The sequence below is a fragment of the Dioscorea cayenensis genome, chromosome 21 (genome assembly GCF_009730915.1).
Source record: "Dioscorea cayenensis subsp. rotundata cultivar TDr96_F1 chromosome 21, TDr96_F1_v2_PseudoChromosome.rev07_lg8_w22 25.fasta, whole genome shotgun sequence".
Classification (NCBI taxonomy): Eukaryota; Viridiplantae; Streptophyta; class Magnoliopsida; order Dioscoreales; family Dioscoreaceae; genus Dioscorea; species Dioscorea cayenensis.
The window spans coordinates 1,832,994-1,842,467 of record NC_052491.1 but is presented as its reverse complement, the minus strand read 5'-3'; the positions used below and the strand labels follow the sequence as shown (position 1 = coordinate 1,842,467).

Sequence of the window (9,474 nt, the reverse complement as noted above, 5' to 3'; positions counted from 1 at the left end):
AGGAGGCATTTCTGTTTTAAAAAAGAAAAGAAAATTGTTGTGATTTCTATTGTGTCTGTGACAAAATTTTCTCCAAAGAATTCCTCATTTTGGACGCAAACTCTTCTTTTTCTTCTTCTTTTTTAGTCCTTTTTTCTTCTAAATCATCAAGCACCACAAAAACCTCCAAAGTACTTCTTATCTGTTTTATTAAATGTCACTTCATGATAAGATTTTTTTTTTTGATTGATGTGATATAAATTTCTAAATTTAATTTCTTCATCACTAAAACCGATTTAAATCTTTCCTGTAATAGTTGAGATTTGATGACATTCCACATAAGATTAAGATCTTTTAATCAAAATTACTTAATTATGTATACATCTCTCATGTATATTTTAAAAATTATATATATGGCATATATATTATTAAAATACAATAAAAAAATATGTTCATATATATATATATCTTTAAAAAACTCTACTCATCATTAACTTAATATTTTTCATATATGTCTAAAAAAATTTAAATTAGATATATTTATTATATCTAAATAAAAAATTAACACTATCAGCATAGTTTAAAATTTTAAAATTTTGTTTATTATTATAAAAATTAGTTCTCATATAATTTATAAAACATTTTAATAGTGTATGGCGATATAGATGAAAATAAAAATAATTTTTTTTTTTATTTTATTGAAGATGAAGTCTAAGAATATATGGATAAGCTCTAAAATAAAAGGAACAAGAGTCTTCAATGAAAATATAAAATAGGGGCTTATGAGTAAAGTCAAAGGGAATTCGGTCCGATCCGGTTCAACACAGACCGGTTCGTGCGAACCGATCTTCACTTAAGTCTTAAAATTCCGAAAAGATCCCTCCCTCTTTGGAAAAGTCCACGGAGAGAAAGGGCGCTAGGGTTTCGATTTCCCATCGATCGATCTCCCACGGCGCTGTGTGTGGATGCGAGCTTCGATCGCTTCGAGGTTTATGTCTTTAATCTCTATCTCTCTCAATCTCTTCTTCTTCTTCGTTTTGATCCTTTTTTTTTTTTTGAATATCAATCCTGTCGATTTGTTGTTGCATAAAAATTTCATCTTTGCTGCGGAATCTTTCATGATTATTTATCGTAGGAATTGAACGGATTGCAGCATTGTTAGTGATGAACAATTAAATGTGTGTGTGGAGTATGGTTTGCGTTTTGATTTGTTGAAGAACTCTGTCATATTTATTCGATTAATAGAATAAATTTAATTGTGCGACCATATTTAGTATTGTTTTTCATATTTGCACCAGTGTGTTGGCATTAGACGTATATGTTAGCATTAGACACGAAAATTTGATATTTGTAGTTCTGTGTGATCTTATTTTACAAGGCATTGCTTTGACAGTGAGAGTAGAGTTGCTGAATTCCCTTTTTGGTGCTTGTTGTAGGTTTAGTGGATTTGCCATTGTGTCTCAGATCAGTTTGAGGTCAAATAGGAATATGATTTATATGAGGTAGTAAATATTGGTTTGTAATGTCAGTTGAATTTGAATTTGAACATGTACAAACACTTTTGCCTGTTTTTATTGCAATATATGATGATTATATGGATTTGAGAAATAAACTTGATGAGGAATGGTCAAAGTTTTGTTCAGAACTTAGCATAGCGTTTGTGTATGAGCATTATATTGAAGCAAAGACTTTTATGTACTGATTTGCTCCTCTGTATGCTGATAAAACATCACCGTCATTCTGTGCATGTGCTTTGCATGTAATGTGTTTTGAGGTGATTTTGAATGCAGATGGTTGGTTTTTTTTTCTACATAACTCTGTGCACGTGCTTTGAATATATTTTCTTTTGAAGTGATTTTGAATGCAGATGCCCGTTTTTCTCTAGATGTATTTAATGGTAAAGTTGATTGCAATGTTTTTTTATGTATTTTTTTGTCCTTAACATGGCATCTCCACTGGTTGCTGTCATATAGGATTAGCATCCAAGTATGGCAGGGGGGCGAATAGTAACTATCTGCCAGTTTGGTGGTGAATTTGTTACTAATAGTGATGGGTCTATGTCGTATGATGGTGGAGATGCAAAAGCAATGGAAATTAACCGTGAAATGAAATTCAGTGAATTTAAATCAGAGTTATCAAGTATGTTCGACAGCAGCACGGATGGTTTTACCATAAAATACTTCCTTCCAAACAATAAGAAGACTTTGATTACTGTATCCAATGACAATGATTTAAAGCGTATGGTAGACTTTAATGCTGATTCAGCGACCACAGATGTTTATGTTCTGAAGAAGAACAGGAACAGGTAGTTGTCTAAAGGCTTTTGTTCGTTGTGCTCATTTGTCTTTAGCATTCTAGTTTTAATGGGTGCACCATTTTTATGTGAAACATGTTTGGCAGGACAATAATAAGGAGCACTCCAGCTGACTCGGGCACTTCCACTGATGGCAACACTGCTGTGGTAGCTCCCCGAAGGGGTGCCAAGCGGCTAAGGTTGAGCACCACTGGTCAAGAAGGCCTAATCACTGGTGTGGGGCAGGTGTTTGATGGCCCGAAGCCCTTCCGTGATGCACTTCAGAAGTATGGCGCGACAAATAATTTTTCATTTAAATTCATTAAAAATGATGCAGCTTCTGTAATTGCTGAATGTTCTGTTGAGGGCTGTTCATGGCGGATACAGGCATCCAGGTCAGCTAAGAAGGAGTTTACAATAAAGAAAATGAATGACACCCATACATGCGGTAGGGTGATTAGCAAAGAAGGCCATCGTTTAGCATCACAGCAATGGGTTGCTAATATTATAAAGGACAAATTGCGTGATAGCCCAGATTATAAGCCAAGGGAAATCTTGAATGATCTCCAACGAGAATATGGGCTCAACTTGAATTATGCACAAGCATGGCGGGGGAGATCCATTGCCGAGAAAGAGCTTAACAATTCACACAAAGAAGCATGTGATCAGTTGAATTGGTTTTGCAACCGGATAATGGAGACAAATCCTGGCAGTGTGGCTGTGTTACAAACAACAGGTGATATGAGATTTCACGTTTTCGTTGCATTTCATGCCTCCCTTGGTGGATTTGAGCATGGCTGCCGCCCACTAATTTTTCTTGATGCGATACCGCTTAAAGCAAACAAACAGTGGAAGTTGTTGGTTGCAACTGCAGTTGATGGAGAAAATAATATTTTCCCAGTTTCATTTTCTGTTGCTGAGGCCGAGACGAATGACAATTGGCTTTGGTTTTTGGTTCAACTCAAATCAGCTTTTTCTATGTCTCGGACCATAACCTTCGTTTCGAACAAACAAAATGGCTTGGAAGAGGCAGTGGCTCAAGTATTTGAGGATAGCTATCATGGATACTGTGTGCATCAGCTCATTGAGAACTTCAAGGCAGAGTTGGATGAGTCATGGACACAAGAGGTGAAAGATGTTCTGGTTCATACGTTTGAGCGATGTGTATTTGCTTGTAAGGTGGAGGAGTTTAATGAATGCGTCACAAGCATAAAGGCTGAATCCCAAGAACTTTCTGAATGGGTTTTGGCTAGCAAACCAGAGATCTGGTCAAATGCATACTTCAAGGGTCACCGGTTCGGTCATTACTACTCCAATGCTGCAGATACATTTAATAACTGGATTTCAATGCGATATGAGCCATCTCTGGTGCAGATTGTTGATGTAATTAGGTGTAAGATGATGGAGATGATGTACTCACGACGGGAGTCTTCGAACACTTGGACCGAGGCACTTACACCATCAGTAAATCGTAGAATGGAAGAAGAGATGGTCAAAGCACAGGCTCTCAATGTGGTATGTACATCAGGCAGTGTCTTCGAGGTGCAGGATGATTCTATCAATGTCGTTAATATTGAAACCTGGGAATGCACATGCCGAAGATGGCAGGTTTTTGGCTTACCATGCATGCACGCCCTTGCAGTAATTGAGCGCACTGATGGTTGTGTGTATGATTTCTGTTCGAAATACTTCTTAACGGAATACTTCCGCTCGACTTACGCCTTGTCAATAAACCCTATACCTGATGCTGGTTGGCCAGGATGCGGTGATCCTGTTCACAGTCCAGTTTCATGCCCTCCTCGAACAAGGCGAATGGTTGGCCGACCAAAAGTAAAGCCTGCAACTCCCCGGGTATCGATCAAGAGATCAAACCGCTGTGGCAGGTGCAAATCCTTTGGGCATAACAAGCAGACGTGCAAATCACCTGCTTAAATCTTTTTATTTATTGCTCCTAGAAAATGTTAGTCAGTTTATGAAGTACATCCCTTGGTAGATTGTATATTCATTTGTCAATCCTTGCTTAAGCCCTTCATGGTTGTGTCTTTAGACTCCAGAGAACAACCTTTAATTTGATTTTTCAAAAGTTGCCGTGGTCTATGACTTGTTGATTCTTCACTCTTATCAACAATCAAAAACAATCCTAGTCAGTATATATGGTTTGCCTTTAACATAGCTTGCTTTTGTTACTTAATTCTTTTGTTTACTTTTAGCTTCGTGGTCTTTGATGCATTTATCTTCAGGAATTTGACATTCAACTAATTTGCAATCAGGTTTTGAAATTCAGTGAAGAAGAAGATGTACAAGAATCAGTAATGTTTTTTTTTTCTTTTCTATAAAGTATTTGCTATTCTGGGCATTGTTTGATGCCCACAAAATCAGTGATAATCTACAAGATTGAAACTCATGGAAATCAGGGATAAGTAACACAAGGGGAGTTCTTCCAAACCCTATAATGAACTTTGAGTATCTCCAATGCCTTCTCCTTGGTCTTCATCCCACAATCAACTTGCAGTACCGAACAAAGTTTAGACACAGCTCCAACCTGCAACATCTCCTGAAGGACTGCCGGTGCTGCTGCATACTTGGCTATTAAATACAATACCCTCACCGCCCGATTGGTCGCAGAATGTGAAACTCTCAAAACCTTTTTCGAGACAACGGCAATCCCGGCCGCATGCCCCACCACCTCTGCTCTCCCTTCTGCACAGCAACACAACAATTCCAGTACAACCAAGATCATCTCACATTCCCTCTTCTCAGGCTCCTCCAGTAACAACTCAATCAAAACTGGCACAGCCCCAGCTTTGACAGCCTTGATTCTGTTCCTCCCCCATGGACAAACCTCAGCAATTACCTTCAATGCTGCCTTTGTTGCCTGGCATGAAACTTGATCACTCAACACCTTCACCACCTCTCTCAACACCTCTTCTTGCACTGCCATCAATCTCACAGGAGCTATAACTTCAACCAAAGACTTGAGAATTAGTACTGCATGAACTCTTGTTTGGTAGTTTGTTGTTCTACTCATAACCACTCCCAGTGATTCAATGAAACCTCCATTATTTGATATGAGCTTTATAAGACCTTGCTCACTGACATGAATGCAATGAAGAATATAAAGTGCTTCATCACAAGCTCCCTCTTCTTCTTCTTCCTTTTCTCTGAAATCATCTACAATGGATGCCAAGAACTCTACTGCACCAGACTCCTCGACACACCGCCGATTCCTTTCGCTATCCAAGACGATCATTCTCAATCTCCGGAGACATTCCATTAAAGCCTGAGGTTTCTGAGCTTCTCCAATTATCTGCAAGATCTCTGACTTGTTCACCGGTGGTCGAGGGGTCGGAAACCGCTCAACGCCGGCAGAAGCGTTGACTGTACACCATGCTTGAATCAATCTCCTGAGTGTGTGGTTGGGTGTGATGAGCTCATTCTCCGGCAACTCCTGTTTGGTCACCGGACAAGTCCAGTGCTTCTCGGTGAACATCCATCTCTCAATGCTTTCTCTGTCATAAGTTATTCCAGTTGCCAAAGTCACTGGATCTCTCATCAACTGCAGAGTTATTGGACAAAGAAAGTACGATGGAACCTCAATCTCCATTGAAAACCAAATGAACAAGAAGAAGATGATGATGATGATGATGATGCTCTTGAAAAGATGAAGATGAAAGCAGTTTGTTTTGTTGTAATGAGTTTTACAAGATGAATTCCATATATATATAAAAAGAACATAATAAAGTAATGTCAACGCGTCGGTGTTGAGATGGTAGAGGTGTTTTTTCTCCTATTGAGAGTTGACTTTTTCTCTATTTTTTTAGTTTGGTTGACTTTCTACAAACGTGAAACAGTGGCTGAACTTGTTAATCTGGTCAAAGCTGATGCAGTTATAGGCTTAAAAGTGGATTAATATTAAGATTAAAAGTTTTAATGATTCAATGTGTGGAGCCGACATAGTCTTTTCTATATGAAGGTGGCCAGCCACCTTTGCATTGAGTGGATCTTATCAATGGGCAGCTGTTCTTGTTTGACCTTCCAATCTTATCAATGTACCATGTGATATTAGGGTTTTCTTAACTTCCATCCTTCTTCCTTTGTGTTGCCATTGACATTTCTAACCTACTCTCAGTAATTCTACAATTCTTGTGATTATAACTTAATTAATCGGAATATATATATATATATATATATATATATATATATATGTATGGATGTATACATTTCTTGCCCTAATTTACTTTAAAATATATATACATATATAACAGTGAACAAATCAATGCTTTATTAAAAGCAAAAAATAAAAAAATTACATGAAAAATAAAAAAATATATATAATTACCAAGAACAAATGTAGAAATATTAAAGCGTGCTAAATTATATGATTATTACCACCCCTACAATTAATAAGATAAAAGGTATTTCATTCCTTTAATAACTCAAAGGTGGAGTGTTTCAAATCCTATTCATAGTTTGTTCATTTTTAAAAATATACAATATTTAAAAAAAAACTATACAATATTACAGAATAACTCAACATCCATAATTTATTCTATGTAAATAAAAATGAAAATACCAAAACAAAAATAAAAATGAGAAAGTAATTTATATTTTCTCTATTTTTATTTTTATTGTGTGAAAACTCCAAATAATATTGCTATGTATTGAACAATTGTGTAAAAAAAATGGAAGAATAATGTGGAGGTGATGAATGCAAAGTTAATAATTTATAGTATTATTGGAATTTTCAGAATAAGCCATGGACATTATTTGTTTTGTCTAATTGTGTTGTTTGAGGATTGAATTGTCTCTATCTAGAAATAATTATCAATTATCAAAAGCATTATATCACATTTGAAATTGCTGAATATATAATTGAAGTATATCAATTATTATTACTATAATTAATTTGCTATATAAAATAAGGTTCATGTATGTGTTAGCTCAAATCCCACTAGTTTGGTAGCTGGCCATTAGTTTATATGTGACATGTGGCTATTAATTTAATTGTATGAAGAGATGTATATCCATCTAGAAATAGTATAATCAACTTATTAAAATTTTTCTTTGGTAACTTAGAATTGAATTTTTTGGAATTTTTTTTTTTTATGTTGAAAACATTAGCACTATTCTTTTTATAATATTTTTGTTTAAATTAGTAAATTTCATTTTGATCATCTACCAATGTGAACATAGAAGATCGACCTAACCATTTATTAATTATTCAAATATATTCTAGAGGTTGGATTGGTTTGCTTCCTCTTCTTCATTTAGACTTTCATATATATATGTTTGTACTAATTAAAATTTTTTTCTCTAATTAAGTACTACAACCGATCATAGCATTCAATTTTCTCAAGGAAAATGAGGCTATAAAAAAGTTTGCTAGTCAAAGAATTAAATATGAAGTTAAGAAATTAAATAATTTTCCCAAGGGTGGCTACTGAATGTGATTTGCATGTAAATGCTTAATTCATTAAGATGTATAAATTAAGAAACTACTTAAAAAAACACAATTAACATAAATAACTCTATTCTTCTTGCTTGTATTAAATTTTTTAATTTTAGCATTAATTAACGCAAATTAAACTATGATGCAAATCAAACAAAGAATACATAAGAGTAATGTACTAGCTGTTTTAATTTTGGGTGTTATATTGCTTTTCGAACCAATTAATTTTATTGTAAATGTTTTTAAGAGAATGAATTAAACAAAATAAAAATGTGAAATTTGGGAATTTAGACTAGCCCAAACAACATAGATTCCACAAGACTCAGTTAAGAAAATTAAGTGATCCATTTTAGTGAAACCCAAATATTGCAATTTGTTGATCAATAAATTATAGTAAAACTAAACAATAAACCTAGAAATTAACAGCTTCAAACATTATTAATTAATTTAAAGCTGAGGTCATTCATCACACTATTCTATTCAATTCTTTTCTATTTTTCTGCATTGAAAGTCAGAAGTCACACAACTCATCAACATCTGGGAGCATTATTAAACAAGTGGTTGGTTAGTTTTCTGGAGTCATCAACCACCACAGAAGTTCAATTCATACAAAATTAATAATATATATATCGACATGAACTTTGTGCCAGTGGCATAAAATATATATCATCCAAGGAGGTGATGATCATATATCATTAATTAATCTGTCTTATTTTTCTCATCAGCAAATTAAACTTCAAATTATTACCAAATTAAAGTTCATAATTAATAAGTTGAGAATATGCTTGGCCATGGTGCTTTAATTTGTTGCCACATTAATTAAGCACAAAAGTACAAGTGAAATTATTTGTTCCTGATCATAGGAAAAAAACAAAGTGTGACTATTAAGAAGTTTACATAATTCTTGATCTTCTTGTTCATAAGAATCTGTGCTGCATTATAAGTTAATTAGAGTACTAATTGATGGATCAAAGTGATCAAGATAATTAATAAGGTGAAAAGTCACATCAATTAAGCATCAATTTGGACTCTTGAGATTATTGTTTCTGATAGAGGGAGAAAAAATTAAACAAGTGTGACTATTAAAAGAATATTATAAAGTTTATATAAGTTTTGATCTCTTCCTGTTCATAAGTATCAGTGATGCATGAGAGGTTAATTATATCAGTGGGCTTGCTAGCTACTTGGTTCATCAGAATGAAGTAAATAAGATATTAAGACGTCTATTATTGGCTATATATGATGCTTAGCTGCCACATGTATATATAACGCAACAAAGTACTCTTGTGATTATAGTTCTTGATTGGAAAAGAAAAGAAACAAATCTGTGACTATTAAATAAAAAATCATATATATGAGTTTTGACCTCCTTGTTTATAAGAATCAGTGAGGCGTGAGATCAGAATGAGGGGAAGTTAATAAGTTAATGAGAAATCTATGGGCTATGGTGCTTTGCTGCCACATCAATTAAACATCAAATTACTTTTTGAGATAATTGTTCCTGATTGCAAAAGAAAAATCATAAACTATAATTGTGTAACTATTAATTAAAAAAATACTAATTATTCATATGAATCAGTGATATATATATATATATATATATATATATCACTGAGAAGTTAACTAATCAGTTAGACTACGTGGTGTCTTGGATCATGGGCTGAGATTATATACTCTCTTGGATCATGAGCGATGCACTGAATCTCGCATCCTTGTCGGCGACTCCGTATGTTCTTCATCATGCCTTCATGCA

At 34.4% G+C, this 9,474-nt stretch overlaps 2 protein-coding genes across 2 annotated transcripts; one reads left to right on the top strand and one right to left on the bottom strand.

Moving 5' to 3' along the window:
* Positions 1-869: 869 nt before the first annotated feature.
* LOC120252539 lies at positions 870-4,367 on the top strand. Its single transcript, XM_039260718.1, has 3 exons — positions 870-967; positions 1,953-2,284; positions 2,380-4,367. Exons 2-3 carry the CDS (start codon positions 1,968-1,970, stop codon positions 4,202-4,204), a joined length of 2,142 nt encoding a protein of 713 aa, XP_039116652.1. The 5' UTR covers positions 870-967; positions 1,953-1,967; the 3' UTR covers positions 4,205-4,367.
* Positions 4,368-4,506: 139 nt separating this feature from the next.
* Positions 4,507-5,933, bottom strand: LOC120252540 (E3 ubiquitin-protein ligase PUB23-like). The gene has a single exon (XM_039260719.1). It carries the CDS (start codon positions 5,874-5,876, stop codon positions 4,683-4,685), a length of 1,194 nt encoding a protein of 397 aa, XP_039116653.1. The 5' UTR covers positions 5,877-5,933; the 3' UTR covers positions 4,507-4,682.
* Between the last annotated feature and the right edge of the window lie 3,541 nt (positions 5,934-9,474).